Below are 16,367 nucleotides of genomic sequence, written 5' to 3' on the forward strand. Positions count from 1 at the left end.
CTGGAAAGGAAAAGTTGACTTTTGCTGGTGTCCTGGGAGAGAAACAACCCTGGCAATGAAAAGAAAAAACATGGCATTTGACCTTCTCTCTTGCTTGGGAGGAACCTGAATGAGAAAGTTGGGGATTTGACAAAGGTTATAGCCTTCTCCATTTTTCTTACATTCCTTTTCCTGGGGGGGTCCTCTGGGGGGAGGAACCACGTTATATTACCTTTGAAAACATTCCAGAAAGGTCAGCGGTGAGCTATTTGAGACTGTGCTGCCTTTACCTTACAAATGATGTTGCGGGTCACCAGTTTAATTACCTCCTCTGACATATCCATTTGTGGCAATAGCCGAGGTGGATAAGCCAGTTATACCAGTCACTGTCACGGCTAAGCCGATGATAATCACACCAAGACCTCAGTTGAGAGAGGAAAAACAAAAGTAGTTAAATGGTGGAATGATCCATTGGGTCGTTTACATAAAAGCCAGCAAGCCTAAGTCATCACAGAAGGGCCCCTCTTGAGTTTCATCGGTTACCCAGGAAACCACCAAACCGTCGCCACTGAGCCTTAATGCTTTCCGCCCGGAGTAGCTCAGGTTCCAAGAAACTCGACAGCTAAAATGCACAGTCCTTCCTTGCACCCAGCTGAACAACTAAGGCTGGTCAAAATGTCACGTGAGGGCGAATTCCTGAGGGAGACACTTCCATTAACCTTAGGTGAGGATACCAATGCCCATCTCATGTATTGAGAAGGGGACCCTGGGGTGCGGGGGATGTAGCGTGAGTCTCGTGTCCGATGATGTTCTAGACACTTGTAAGCACAAAAATGGGCTGACCCAATGCCAAGCTCTTCATATAACCTGGAGACTAAATGTGCATCCTATCTGGTAAGTTTCTCTTTTACATTTGGTCACGCAAAGCTGAAAAATTACACAAGAACGCAACTTGTTCACCAGACAGCTGGAGAAAGTAGAAAGAATCGAACTGAACTGCGGTAACTTATTAGCTATGTGATCTCTGGCAAATTACTTTTCGGAGGAAAGAAAGAGCAATTAAGCTAGAAAGACTGTATGTATAAAGTTGCTACCGTAGTGCACAGAACCAGAACATAATCAATAGGACTACTTTCCCATTACAGCCACAATAGCCATAAAAGCTGTTATTTATTAAAACCCTTCTTATGTATCTAGCTGTGTGGTTGGCGGTGTAAAAACTGCAAGGAAAAAGTAAAACAAAAATAAAAATTTTGCCCTTGAAGATCTTAAGGTCCAGAAGATCAATAGTAATAATTTTTTTTTTGCAGCAGCAGCAGCAGCAGCACTGGGGATGGAACCCAGGGGCATTGTACATCTGAGATATACTCCCAGACTTCATTTTATTCTTTATTTGGAAAAGGGTCCCACTAAATAGCTGAGGCTGGCCACGAGCCATGATTCTTCTGTCTCAGCGTCCCAAATGCTGAGATTACAAATGTGTGCCACCACACTGGCTTCACAACACACATGTTAGTAAACTTTTGTTTTCTGTTATTAATCTGACTTTGGACGTTGAACCTAAGGTAAGTAGAGGGAAAGAGTTTTTCCTCCCCCAATATCCTATCTAACAGTGACTGACCAGAGTGTTCTTTTTTTTTTTTTTTTTTTTGCAGTACTAGGTATGAAACCCAGGGGCATTCTACCTCTGAGCTACACCACCAGCCCTATTTTTTATTCTTTATTTTGAAACAGGGTTTCACTGAGTTGAAAGGGCCTCACTAAGTAGCTGAGGCTGTCCTCGAACCCTGATCCTCCTGTCTCAACCTCCCAAATGCTGGGATTACAAACGTGTGCCACCACGCCCAGCTAGGAAGATTTTGTGGGGTCACTGCCACTGGCCTTGCCTGGATCCATTATAAAGAGGATTCTCTGTAATTGCTCTTGGCAGGCTCACTGGTCCCATGAGTGGTCAGCAATGTAGTCTTGGCCATGATCTTTCTGGCCAGGCCCCACAAGAAAGGCAAATGGAGGGAGGTTAAGGGCAGAAGTGGGAATAAGAGCCAGGCGTGGTGACACACACTTGTAATCCCAGCATTTGGGAGGCTGAGACCGGAGGATCGTGGTTCGCGGACAGCCTCAGCTACTAAGTGAGGCCCTCTGCAACTCAGTGAGACCCTGTTTCAAAATAAAAAGAATAAAAACTATTCTTTACTAAAAAAAAAAAAAAAAAAAAAAAGAATTGAGAACAAGGCTTTAAGTCAGGCTGCTTTCATCCTCCCGGCCACACTCCAAGTGTCCAGGGTATTTCCCAGGTCGAGGTGCAGTGAGGAAAAAGTACTGTGGGGCACAGGCTGCCAGCTTGGACCATATTGCTCTGGCCTCTCTAGACTCTTAAAAGCCTGGGGTTGTGAGGAAGAGTTACACTGAACGCAGCGTGTATCTAATGCACGGTGCCTGTGGTGAGCATAATTTCTATACCATGAAGTGGTCTCAGGTCCTTGCTACTAAATGGTGTGTGTGTGTGTGTGTGTGTGTGTGTGTGTGTGTGTGTGTGTGGTATTGGGCACTCTACCTCTGAAATACATCCCCAGTGCTGCTTTTTATTTTTTTATTTTGAAACAGGATCTCATGAGTTGAGGGTCTTGCTGAGTTGTGAAGGTTGACTTGGAACCTGCAATCCTCCTGATTTAGCCTCCCGAGTACTGGGATTACAGGTGTGTGCCATCACATCTGACTACTAAAGGAGATTATTATTTTTTTTATCCTCTGCACATTATTTTGATGTTGCCTTTGTTTTGAGGACGTTTGAGACTCAATGTTTGGCACACCCAAGAAGCTGAACAGGACTACATGGTTTGCACCGCATGACATTAAACCTACTTTTCCTATTTATTATTTTTTTATTATTTTCCTTGTTTTATTATTTTCCTATCAATATTTTCCCTCTGCCTTTATTTCCCCTCCCTTACATTTTTAATTCATCCTTTTACATTGTATATATTTCTGTGAATCATTTGAAAATTTTGGAGCAACATTATGTACCTTTCAGTAGTGAAAGACTTGTTTCTTTCTTATAATCGAATACAAAACCCAGGGCACAGGGCAGTGTGGACAACATTCAGTTTATTGTTTTTTCAAGATTTGGTCCTCAGACCTTGGGATCCAGGAAATGCCTGGGTGCTTATTTAAATTACCTATGCTGGGCATCGTGGCACATGTTTATAATCCGAGTACTTGGGAGGCTTAGACAGGTGGATGGCAGGTTCGCGGCCATCCTCAACTACTTAGTGAGACCCTCTGCAACTTAGTGAGACCCTGGTTTCAAAATAAAGAATAAAATAGGGCTGGGGGTGTAGCTTGGAGATAGAATGCCCTTGGGTTCCATCCCCAGTACCAAAACAAAATAAAACAAAGCACAAAACCAACAACAACAACAAAACAAAAAAAAAAACCCCACAACTGCCCAGACCTACTCAGTTCAGATCTTTAAAACAGAACCCCAAGATTCTGCAAATTTTCTAGCCTACCTTCCCAGGTAATTCTTTTGTACTCTACAGTAAAATAACTAAGCTACCCTCAGCTTATCTCAAATTCTACCTGCCTGTTCAGCAAGGTCCTGTAGGTTTGTCTCCAAACAATTGATTGGGAAAGAATTGACCCAGCTCCCTAATTTTCAGGCGAGAAGGGAAGCTCAAGGAATATAAGTAGCTTGCTTCAGGTCACACCTGCTTTTCAGAGCTACCAACACTGCCCAATGGTCACCTTGACTGAAAATCATCAGGCCCTAGCCCAGGTCTCCAAAGCCCAGAAGAGCAACTGGATGGCCTTATCAGCTCATTTGGTAACAGGACTTAGATCTTCGCTTTTGTCTGCAAATGCCCCTGGGGGGATATCAGCAGGTTCATAGACTTAGCATCTCTGCCTGCATGCCCCATCTCTTTCCTTTCCTCTGAGTCATCCAGGATTCCAGGAACAAGAGGTCTGATGAATAAATATCCTGTGATGAGTTGAATCTACCTCACAGACAACAGCAACTCTCCTATTGCTGACAGGGCCCTGCCCGTCCGATCCTGAGATAAAGATAAACCAGGCCAGGGCTGGGATTGGGTAAAGGCTAATTGGCTGATGTGTGCCTGTATATCCTCACAAGTTTTTTATTCCATTGAGATGTTTGACTACAAGGCACCAATACAAATATATTAAAAAAAAAAAAAGATAAACCAGGCCACACCTGATCGAGGTCCCTCCCTTGGTAGCTTTGAAAAACCTCTAATTAAGCAAACCTCTAGCCCTTTCCCTATTCCCCTTTCTATAAGACCTCAACATCACCATCAGCACCAACACGAGGCTAAGGATGTGGGCTCCCTTGACTTCTCGGTGTAGCTGAACTGATTAAAGTCTCTTGCACTGTTTTCTTGATATGGCCGGTGTGGGCAGGCAGACCTGATGTGTTGGATTCTCAGGGTCAGGCCTCTGGCCTATGACTCTGCTAATAATTCTAGTTTGCTTTTAGGAATAAGAAAGATAAAACTCATGGTCCCAGAATGGTTAACCAACGACGGAGGCTGCTGCTCCTATTGGTACCAGATTCCTTCTGGATTTACTCATAGGATCTGGGCTTGAACATGTGTCCAGGTTTCTTCTCCAGAAACAAGAAAAAGCACTTGTATTTGCTTCCCCCCCCCTTCTTTCCCAATACAGGAAGCCAAAATAGAACTAAACGGCGACTTGACTCAGCTCTAGGGTCACAGCAAAAGCTGGTCAAACTGAGCATGGGTGATACAAAGTTCCTACTACTCACTAAAATCAATTTTCTGAGAATTAAAAAGAAAAGAAGAAAGAGAAACCACAACCTAAGAACTTCTATTCAAAGGAAAACTCACTGAACAATCATTAGGTAGAATGTGAATCACTTTTGTGATTTAACTATTTATTCCTTATTAAAATAACACTAACATATGCCAGGTGTGGTGGCGCACGGTTGTAATCCCTGTGCTTGGGAGGCAGAGACAGGAGGATCACACAGGTTCGAAGCCAGCAGTGCTGGCTGAAGAGACCCTGTTTCCAAATAAAAAACATAAAAATAGGTCTGGGAGTGTAACCCGGAGGCAGAAGTGTTTCCAGGAACCCCAGTACCCAGTATTTTGGTGAAAATAAATAAAGAAATAAAATAAAATAACACTAATATGAGCCAGGCATGGTGGCACACGCTTGTAATCCCAGCATTTGGGAGGCTGAGACAGGAGGATGGCGGTTTGCGTACAGCCTCAGCTACTTAGTGAGGCCCTTCTGCAACTCAGTGAGACCCTGTTTCAAAATAAAGAATAAAAAATAAGACTGGGGGTGTAGCTCAGAGGTAGAATGCCCCTGGGTTCCATCCCCAGTACCACAATAAGTAAATAAATAAATAAATAAATAAATAAATATAACACTAATGTTTGAAAGTGTAATTAACTGTTTAGCAGAGGATAGGATTATTCAGACTTCACAATTTTGTAAGAAACTTGAAACTGGGTTGTCTGTGAAGTGTAATGTAAGATCTGATTAAAGTTCACATTATTACCCAAACATATGGCTGTTAAATAAGTTGCATTAAAGAAGAATTACTCTTGCCCTTGGTTACTCTCACACCTCCAAACAAAGTAATGTTTCTTGATGATCTCAATAAGTTACTCAACTGCCCTTAAAAACCTAATTTTGCATGAAACCCTGGAGCAAAACCTTGGCAATATTAAGATGCAGATTTTTCATGCAGCAGCACATACTTATTCTGGACCCCGTGGCTGCACGCATTCATTTGATATGCACCATAAAACCAGCAAACAGCTCTTTGTCAGGAACCTCGCAGTTGCCAAACATCAAACATGGAAAAACTATGAGAACTGGTTCCACTTTTTCTTTTCTTTTTTTTTAAGATTTAAAGAAGTTTATTAAAAGATAGAAATACAGAGGATAGGTACAGCTCCATACCAGACTGGCATGGAGGGGTGACTCGAATGAATACACCCAGGGTTCCACTTTTTCAACGTACAGCTCAACTCTCTCTCTCTCTCTCTCTCTCTCTCTCTCTCTCTCTCTCTCTCTCTCTCTTCGTGGTACTGGGGATGGAACCCAGGGGCATTCTACCTTCGAGCTATACCCCCAGCCCTATTTTTTATTCTGTATTTTGAAACAGGGTCTCACTGAGTTGTGGATGGTCTCACTAAGTAGCTGAGGCTGTCCTAGAACCACAATCCTCTGGTCTTGGTCTTCTGAATGCTGGCATTATAAGCGTGCGCCACCACACCCGGCTAGCCCTTTATTTTTTAAGTTAGCTTTCTGGTGGTTCTGAATGTGTCTTAAGGGGCGGAAAGCAATAAATAATCACCAACTACTTTTTTTTTTTTGGTGGTACTTGGGGTGGAACCCAGAGGCTTTCTACCTCCGGGCTATACTCCCAGACCTTTTTTATATTTTATTTGGAAACAGGGTCTCACTAAGTTGCTGAGAACCTCACTAAGTAGCTGAGGCTGGCTTTGAACCTGTGCAATCCTCCTGTCTCAGCCTCCCAAGCGTGGGGATTACAAGCGTGCGCCACCACGCCCGGCGTCACCAACTACTTTTTTAATCATGAATTGAGTGAACTTCTGGAGTAGGGCCTGAAAGCCCACCTCAATGTCTCTGTTTTTTTTTTTGTGTGTGGGTTTTTATTTTTTTTTTTTTTTGTGGTACTGGGGTTCCTGGAAGCCCTTCTACCTCCGGGCTACACTCCTAGACCTATTTTTTAAAATATATCTTTTTATTTGGAAACAGGGTCTCTTAAGCCGATGTGGCTGACTTCGAACCTACATGATCCTTCTGTCTCCACCTCCCAAGCATGGGGATTACAAGCATGTGCCATCACGCCCGGCTAGCCCTCTCTTTTTTTAAGTTAGCTTTCTGGTGGTTGTGAATGTGTTTTGAGGGGCGGAAAGCAATAATAACCAACTATTTTTTTAATCATGAATTGAGCTAACTTCTGGAGTAGGGCCCACCTCAATGTCTCTGTTCTTGATCCTAATGATTTATAAGTCTTCCCACAAAAGTGAATCTATGGTTTATTTCACCTGTATGGGAAGGAGCAGCATTACTTTTTTTTTTTATCATGTTAAGTTGGGAACTTTGATAAAATTCAAATGGGTTTTTTATATAACTTTCATGAGTCCGATCTTAACAAGAGAAGTTATGCCAGAGGAAATAATACGTCAAATGGAATGTAGCAATTTTAAAACATTAATAAATCACTCTTAGAATAATAATATCAATGTCTTCTACTTTTTAACTTAAAAAAGCCATTAGTTATATACATTATTGATTCATTTCAGCTATCATTTTAAGCTTATATCTGGGACTATTTTCTTGATCGTTGTTTTTTTTACTGCTGACACCTGAAAATAACACAATTATTTCCAATTCTTTGGAAAATGTTCAGCAACTCAGCATGTCTATTAGACCATATTTTCACAAGTTTTCCCAGATGCCAATTTTATTTAGCAAAGTTTCTCTATTATCATAAAAAGGATACCCTTCAGCAAATAAGGAGCAAATATTAATATATCCTCAAATATGCATATTTCTATCTATAAAAGATGTGCTTTTGTGCACTTGTCTGCTTTATGCTCTATCAAAACACAGAAATATCTGGGCGTGGTGGTGCATGCTTGTAATCCCAGCATTTGGGAGGCTGAGACAGGAGGATCGTGGTTCGAGGACAGCCTCAGCTACTTAATGAGGCCCTCTGCAACTCAGCGAGACCCTGTCTCAAAATAAAGAATAAAAAATAGGGCTGGGGGCGTAGCTCAGAGATAGAATGCTCCCGGGTTCCATCTCCAGTACTGCACACGCACACAAAAAGACATAAATATGTACTTGAGCGTATCCCTGCTTAGCAAGAGGAAAATTCCAGCCTTGCAGGAGTCAGCTCCTCTCCTGTTCTGACAGCATTAGATGCCAAGCAGAAGGAGCTCAGGTGTAAATCATTTCCATGACCTTCATCTCAGTCTCAGTGTTAATGGTGAAACCCAGGTACCCAGGGAGTTGATCATTTACGACAAGATGTAGTTAGGAGGGAAGAAGAAACGCTTACCAATCCCAGCTTCTCCGACGATCCAGGAGAGGCGGATGAAAAGCATGACTCCCCAGATGTTCAGCATGCATCGCACCTGTGGACAGAGGGGCATTTGAGGGGGGAATGGGGGGCAAAAACTTTGCAATTTTAGAGGCCAGGCCTTGCTCACACTTAACCAACTAAGTGATTGGATGAAAGGTTTTCATTTGTAAACAGAGGAGCTTTCTCACCAGCACACCTTTCACCCATCCAAACTTGACAGCGCCAGCTTTGTCTTCTTCTTTGTTTTCAGTCTGTTCATCTCCGGGCATCCCATCTCCATTAGCCACCCACTCGGCGGATCCTGGGGTCACTGTCACATTCTGCAGAGTTATTGAGAGCAGAGACATAGCAGTCAACAGACACACGGTTCCAGAAAACATTCAAAGGCATATCAAAACGACCGGCCTGAAATTTTAAACAAAACAAACTCAAAAACATAGTCTGATCATGTTAGAAGCATAACTTCTTTTTTTTCCTTCTCTGTTTTCTTTCCTTTCTGTCCTGGGAGCTGGAAAGTCCCTCTTGGGAGTGAGTTGGGGCATGGCTCAAGTGGCGGACGTGATGGATGGGAAGTGAGCGGCTCTTCCATTGATGAGATGATTTTCATACATGAAAAGATAAGTTTAAGACGCAAAAGGAACAAAAGAGAGAAGGGATGGAATAAAATTAAAAGTTAAAATTTAGTTTCAATTGTCTAAGGAATATTTTAATCTTTAACATCCTCAATCCCTTTTTGTACAGATAATTGAAAACTACCATACAGATATACCAATGTAAAATATGGATAAACAAATTGAGGCTGACCTAGTAGGGCTGAAACTAGTGACTTATCTCAGTTACAAATGCAAGTCATGTGTGTAACTCAAAATTTTCTAGTAGCTACTTTTATTTATTTATTTATTTATTTATTTATTTATTTATTTATTTTGGGGGCTGGAAATTAAGTCCAGGGCATAGTACATGCTAAGCACGTGCTCTACCACTGAAGCTACACTCCCAACTAGTGTGTGTGTGTGTGTGTGTGTGTGTGTGTGTGTGTGTGTATGTGTGTGTGGTACTGGGGTTGAACCCAGGGGCCTTCTACCTCTGGGGCTATACCCTCAGCTCTATTTTTTTTTTTTTTTTGAAACAAGGTCTCATTAAATTGCTGAGATCCTTGCTGTGTTGCTGAGGCTGACTTCAAACCTGCGATCCTCCTCCCTGGGATTACAGGTGTGCAGCACTATGCCCGACTTTCCCAGATACTTTTTCTTCTCTTTTCTTTTTTTTTTTTTTTTTTTTTTTGTGGGTCTGTGGATGGTGACCTCTGAGCTATACCCCTTGGCCTGTTTTTTTTATTCTTTATTTTGAAACAGGGTCTCACTAAGTTGCAGAGAGACTCACTAAGTAGCTGAGGCTGTCCGCGAACCGAGATCCTCCGGTCTCAGCCTCCCAAACGCTGGGATTACAAGTGTGCACCACCACACCCGGCCCCAGCTACTTTTTAAAAAATAAAAATAAACAGAAAAATATTGGGTTTAGATATAGACCTTTAAAATTTAAAAATGTATCCAATTCGGTAGAAAATCCTATTTCTAGCATTTGCAATATAGATATTTGTTTGCAGTACTGACACCTCACTTTGTGAAAGGGAATTGAGTCACAGAGTGTTTTAATATTATATTTTACTTAATAGAATCTATATAAAATGTTATCATTTAAACATGTAATTAACTGAATCTGCTGGTACATGTCTGTATTCTCAGCAATTTAGGAAGCGGAGGCTGGAGGACTGCAAGTTCAGAAGAGCCTGAGAAATATAGAAAGACCTTGTCGCTAAAAAAAATAAGAAGAAGAAAGCGGAGAATGTAACTCAATGGTATAATATCCCTGGTTTTGACCCCCACTGCTACAAAAGAAAAAAAAACCATATAATTAGTCTAACAAAATATTCACAAGATCTTTTACTTATTTTTCATATTAAGTCTTTGAAATCTGATGTGTATTTTTCACTGACAGCGCATCTCAGCAGTACTTAGTAGCCACACGTGGTTAATGGCTACCATACCCAAAGTTCTATATGATAAGATGAATAAGACATTGGAAGCTATTTTCAAGTAAAATAAAAATTCTATTTTTCTTTTAATGAATTCTACACACAGAAGGTAGCTGAATGGGTCAAGTATGACTTTCGTTTTTCATAACTGAAATATCAAATCAATGAGGGCAGAAAACTTAGGAATGTGTTAACACACCCATAAATGTGCAAGAGATTATTTGGTCAGGGGTTTAACTAATTTGACTTGAGAAAAAAATTGAAAATTGTAAATATTAATCATGATTTCTATGGTAGATCATCGGTAGATATTCATCCAGGGAAAAGTCAATTTCCTTTGTTGGGATGAACTGGGGATCCTGTGAGACACAGCCTTAATCACTGTCCCTTATAGACAGCTTGGGAATAAAATGATGTTTTCTGACTAAACCTAAACTTGAGAGTTTTTTTTCCAGGAAATTGTTCTTCTCCCTGAGAAATTCTAATGATGACTGTGACTTTTGATATGGATTAATGAGAATAACAATAACTATTTTATATACATATATTATATATATTTATTTTATATGTAATATTTTTATATATTTATTTTGTTATTTTATATATGCATGTATATGCATATATAACAAAGAGACTAAAGGATAGGATATTTTAAATTTTCCTTAAGTGAACATTTCTTCCTGATAGATATCCTTCTGGTCACAATTTAATGATTCTTCAATTTATCACTAGGACTTCACACTATTCTGCAAAAAAGAATATTCTGTGAAGGCATGGCAGAGAAACAACCACATCTGAAAGTAAGAAAAGCAATCGTTTTCTAAATTATTCAAAAACGGAGTCAATATAGAATTTTAACTCTCCCGTAGGGAAATAGGTGTGACCTGCTGGAGTTTCAAAGTTTAACATCCATTTATACCTTGCGAGGGGGCCCTGAATGTATACTTCTTTTTGTTGACTAATAAGGTTTGATAATAAGTTTCCAAGTACAGATGGAATTTCTATTGCTTACTCTCATGCAGGAGCCAGAAAAAATCCTGCATCTTCTAGACTTGGAGACTTGGAATCTAGTTGGAGCTGTGCAATTAATTCAGGGTGTGTCTTGCCAAAATTTACTTCACGCTTCTTGGGAGCTGCCAAGGGGAATAAACCCAGTGAATTTTCTGCAAATCTGATCTGGATGTAGTTTACTCAAGGCAGACTCATTTCTCTGTGTTGGTTATCTTCCTGTTCTGACATGGCAAAGCAAACCTTGGTCTGACTCGTTAGTAATGCCTCCTTGGGGCCAGCAGACAGTCACTTAGATCCTATTTTGAAGTGAAAGACAAATAGATCTACAGGTGTCGTTCAAAGGTAGAACACTCCTGGGTTCCATTCTCAGTCACACACACACACACACACACACACACACACACACACACACACACACACTTCTTTGTAAGCCAGAACAATAATGATAAATTCAGAGTATCATCAGAATGCTAAATAGGGCCCTGGGTTGAGGGTTTGTGGGGACTTGGTGATCATGAGGTATACCCGGTGGGTAGCACACTGATGGCTGCTGTAAGTTCTTGAGACCAAAGTTTCCAAGACTAAAAGTTTTATGATTTCTCCCTGAAACCTGTTTTTCCCTCATATTTTGAATTAATTTGTTTATACACACTCCATTACCATAAATGATGACCCATAACCCTTCATAAATGCATTTTAAATTATGCAGCCTTAGGCACTGACTATTTATTTACCAAGAGATTTTTTTTAAACCTGTACACTAGGCATTCAGAGAAAGTAAAATAAAATGCGAAGTGCACTTTAAAAATGGAAGAAAGACCAGTTGATAAAAGATTTTTCTTCCTCCAGTATTGATGAATTAGTAAAGCAACAGTCACATGCAATTTCGGGGGAAAATTTCTAATGAGTTATCTGGATGATGAAAGATTATTTTATTTTATATGTAATGTGAGTTTTCATACTCACTAAAATAACAAATGCCTTTTTAGGTATCATCAAAACAGAAGAAAATAAATGTATTTGCTCCAACTAGATACTGTTTGGTACTTACACATGCTCTCAAGCTAGTAGAACTCTTATACTGTCATTAAAAAACAGTTCCCATAAATATTTAGACTTAGATGATCTCCCATTATTTTAAACTTTCTTTTCTTAATCAAAATATTCAGCTGGGTGTGGCAGTACATACCTAAAATCCCAGTACTTGGTAGACTGAGACAGGAGGATTGCAGATTCATAGCCAGCCTCAGCAACTTAGCAAAGCTCTGTCTCAAAATAAAAAATAATAGGAAGGGCTTGGGATGTAGCTCAGAGGTAGAACCCTCCAGAGTTCGACCCCCAGTACCACACACAAACACAAAATATTCAAGGAAGTAAAATAGTAGAGAGAATAATAGAAGAAATCTCATGTAGCCATAACTCAGCTTCAACAATTATGAACATATGACAATTTTGTTCCTCCTAAGCCCCTCACTCCGATGCCACAACCAATCCTAGTAATACCAGTGGTTCCTAAGGTTCATTTTAAAATGAAAAATCATGATTCTAACTATCTTTCTGTATCTTGTATGTGTGTATATGTGTATGGGGGGGTGTTGCTGGGAATCAAACCTAGAAGTGCTCTACAACTGAGATACATCCCCAGTCCTTTTATATATTTTTTAAAATTTTGAAATAGGGTCTTGCTAAGTTGCTGAAGCTGACATCAAACCTGTAATACTCCTGCCTCGGCCTCTCAAGTATTGAGTTTATAGGTGTGTACCGTCATGCCCAGCTATTTCCATTTCTTATTGGTCAATATTATTATAATTATATGTTTTCTACTCCTTTGGGATAAAGGAAAGTATTTTAAATGATAAAAATCAGAGGACTTTTTTTTTTCTTGTTTTAAGATACTACAGACTATGCCTATAAATCACAACCAATAGTCAGAGTTCATAATCAAACCATTTTCACGGTATCTGAAAATACATATCTCACATACAAATTGACTTGTGCTTTTGATAGTTCAGGTCAAAAGCTAGCTATGTGCTAAAAAAGGTATATGAAAAAGAAATTTGGAAGGTTCTTAATATTTTCTAAGTATACTTTTAAGAGAAACCCTACTCTACTAGCCGTCTAATACTGAACTATTTATAATTGAAAATTAATGTTTTTTCACAGATTATGTAATAGCATGAGCTCCCAGGGGAACTGGCCTTGGGTGCTAAGAAAGTCTAAGTAGTGTCTGAACAAACTCTTCGTTTCAGACTTTTGCTTTTACAGATATTGTATGGGTGACCTTCACGGCATTAATTCACTCTCTATTTGGCTGTTGTTAGCGATTATTCCTAATTTTGGATATCGCTGAATTGAATGCTGAAGTTGCCAGCTCTGAGACCCTTTGACAAAGATTATTTTCTAGAGAAAACATCTACATTGTTATTAGTCTAAGCACTTACTATGCTAATGACTGTGGTTTAATGTTTGCTTATTTGACTACCTGTCTTTACTTTTTCCCATAACAACGTCATTTGATTTATATCATAAAATTCTAGCAAGGAGAGGTCGAATCTCTAACTCATTCTATACAGTAGCCTTTGTAAATAAATGGTTAATAAATGCTTTTGATGATGGCAATGGACGTTATTGAGACCTGTAATTCATTTAGTAGAAAATACGATCTCTTGATATAAGCTCGAAATAAGGACACACCGCTGAGGTGGGCGTTTCTTCTTTGTGCCCGAGTTCCAGCCTTGTTTCTGACAAGGGAGAGTCGGGACTCCGGAGCCAGGCAGATATGGGCTGCACTGCACCATGTGGCATTGGGTTCTGGACCTTGGAAATTTATTGACCTCTCTGTCTTTGTTTTCTCTTCTAAAAGACCCATGGCATTTTGCAAAATGTTTTACCATCTGTCAAATAGCAATAGTAACAGTGCTTACCACAGTGAAGGGTAATCATAGGATTGAAATAATTTTTCAAGTGTGAGCACAGTGTCTGACACATAAGAAAATTCTCACTAAAAGTTGGTTATTATTACACTATAATTACTTTCTTTTTTTTTTTTTTTTGCAGTACTGGGGATGGAACCCAGGAGCATTCTACCTCTGAGTTACACTTCCAGCCCTATTTTGTATTCTTTACTTTGAAACAGGGTCTCACTGAGTTGCAAAGGGCCTCACTAAGTAGCTGAGGCTGTATGAGAACTGCGATCCTCCTGTCTCAGCCTCCCAAATGCTGGGATTACAAGTGTGCGCCACCACACCCAGTTTATATTAGAATTAATCTTAATGTTTTTATTTAGAAATTATTTTTAGTTGTGAGCAGCCTATTGCCCTAAATGTGAAGTCATGCCATTGATTCTGGGTCATTTTCTGTACAGTTGGCTTCCTTAAAAAATAATACTTTCATCCTAATTTTTATAGTATTTTGTACTTTTTATGGTTTGTGTCAATGACATCAGAACACATGGCTTTGATAGAGAGACTATGTATTTTGCTGAACCCTTTATAATTATATAAAATACTAACAGCAATGATGGTTAGTAAGGCTGACAAGGAATTTCATTTCGGTTATCCCTGTAGTTAGGAATTGTTTAGGAAAAAGTGGCCGTAAGAATCAGGCTGAATGCTGAAAGCAGGATCCTCTTTACAAAGTAGAAGTACTAGATTAATCTTTGCCAGATGGCATATCATTATTCGTGTTTTGTTATGGAAAGATAGCCAAAGTATATTTTTGGTAAAGATAGCAGGATAAAGATATACTAGGTTTCTATACATGTTTAAAAACAGACTACAGACAAAAAGTCCCATAGATAAAAATATAGATATTTGTTGCACTTCTGCCCATTGGAATCAATGTGTTAGACTATATGTATATATACATACACACAATGCTAATAATATTTGCAAGCATTTTGCAATGTAAGTACAAATTATGTAGCTTGTACAATATTTAGAATAAATAATGGCCAGGGTCTTTTTCACTGCTTTTAACTAGATTTTTCAGAAATCTATCATTTGTAGCCACCATTATAGGCATTTTATTCTTTACTACATGGAAATTTTAAAGGTTTTCTTCAACCATCATCTCAAATCACTGAGATTACAAATTCTGTCAATATCTATCACTGCTGGGGTTTCTCTTAAGGCAGAGACCTAGAATAATGTCTTTCAAATCTATTTTTCATTGTACCTATTAGAACAACCCATGTCACATAATTCTCTTTCTGGCTTGGAAATTTCCACCAGGATTTTCACAAAACCCAGCTGCTTTCCTGCCTAAATATGTTGTGCCATCCACACATGAGTATACGCTCACACCCATGCTGGTGCTCTTTGGCTTTTGAAAACATTATAATTGTGGGTACAAACAGTATTGCCTAGCTTGTACTATGCCAGTTGCTTTTCACTTTTAAATAATTTTAATAAACATGACCACTTATATATTTTTTGCATACAAAATCAATGAAAGGGCTGAGCATTATTACATAATCTGTATTCTACTGATCACTTCTAGTTGTGATTTGAGGAACTACCATCAACATGTCAAGAAGATGGTAGCATAATACAATAAGCATCTCTTATTTGAGGGGGCAAAACAAGGTGAATAGTTGAACCAAATTCACTAGCAGGAAAGGAAGAGAGGAATTAAAGAGGGTCAGGCTGCTTGTGCCCGGAGGTGGGCCACATAACGGGCAGGCTGGTCCACACAGCTTCAGCAGCTAGAAACCTGCTGGCTGCAGGGTCTATGACTATAGTGAAATTTCACTCCCGGTTTGACGGTGGGGATACTTTATATGATTCAATCAAGAGAAATCCCCTAGACAAATAAGTTAGGATCAAGTTCATGCAAAGAGTAATATTTATAAAATCATACTTGTTCAAAATGATTATTCAGAGCATTAGCTTAAACCTAATTTTTAATATATTTAATTTGTCACTCTTTTGCAGCCGAGGGGGGGAAAAAGGGCTTTCTGTCAAAATTAATTCCTTAGTTTCATCTTCTCTCAAAGAAAACGATACAGTATCCCAAACAGCTAGCAAAGCTGTCAAGTGCAGCAATAACATTCTTACAGTGTGGTCATCCAGAGAGCTTGCTAAACAAATATTCCTTCAGAGCTTTTCTCTTAAAGATTTACATAAGCCCCCCCCCCCCCCCCCCCGCTTTAGAAATTATAAATAAGCTACTTTTCTCTCTTTTGAATGTGGGCCCTAAGAACAATGTAATTTTACTCCATTTCCTCTTAAG

At 39.5% G+C, this 16,367-nt stretch overlaps 1 protein-coding gene across 3 annotated transcripts in view; it reads right to left on the minus strand.

Annotated features, from left to right (window-relative positions):
- The window catches only part of SLC12A1 (solute carrier family 12 member 1), a gene marked incomplete at both ends in the record, with an annotated part of 95,653 nt that overhangs the window by 76,741 nt on the left and 2,545 nt on the right, over positions 1-16,367 (minus strand). For 2 of the 3 annotated variants that reach the window (XM_080707560.1, XM_080707559.1), the window contains 2 exons: positions 8,066-8,141; positions 8,278-8,409. In XM_080707560.1, the coding sequence (XP_080563686.1) occupies positions 8,066-8,141; positions 8,278-8,409 (208 nt within the window). Of the gene's footprint in view, positions 1-305; positions 402-8,065; positions 8,142-8,277; positions 8,410-16,367 lie in introns of all 3 variants that reach the window. The other variant, XM_080707561.1, reaches the window with a different exon arrangement.

The sequence above is a fragment of the Muscardinus avellanarius genome, assembly GCF_963383645.1.
Source record: "Muscardinus avellanarius genome assembly, chromosome: 12".
Lineage (NCBI taxonomy): Eukaryota > Metazoa > Chordata > Mammalia > Rodentia > Gliridae > Muscardinus > Muscardinus avellanarius.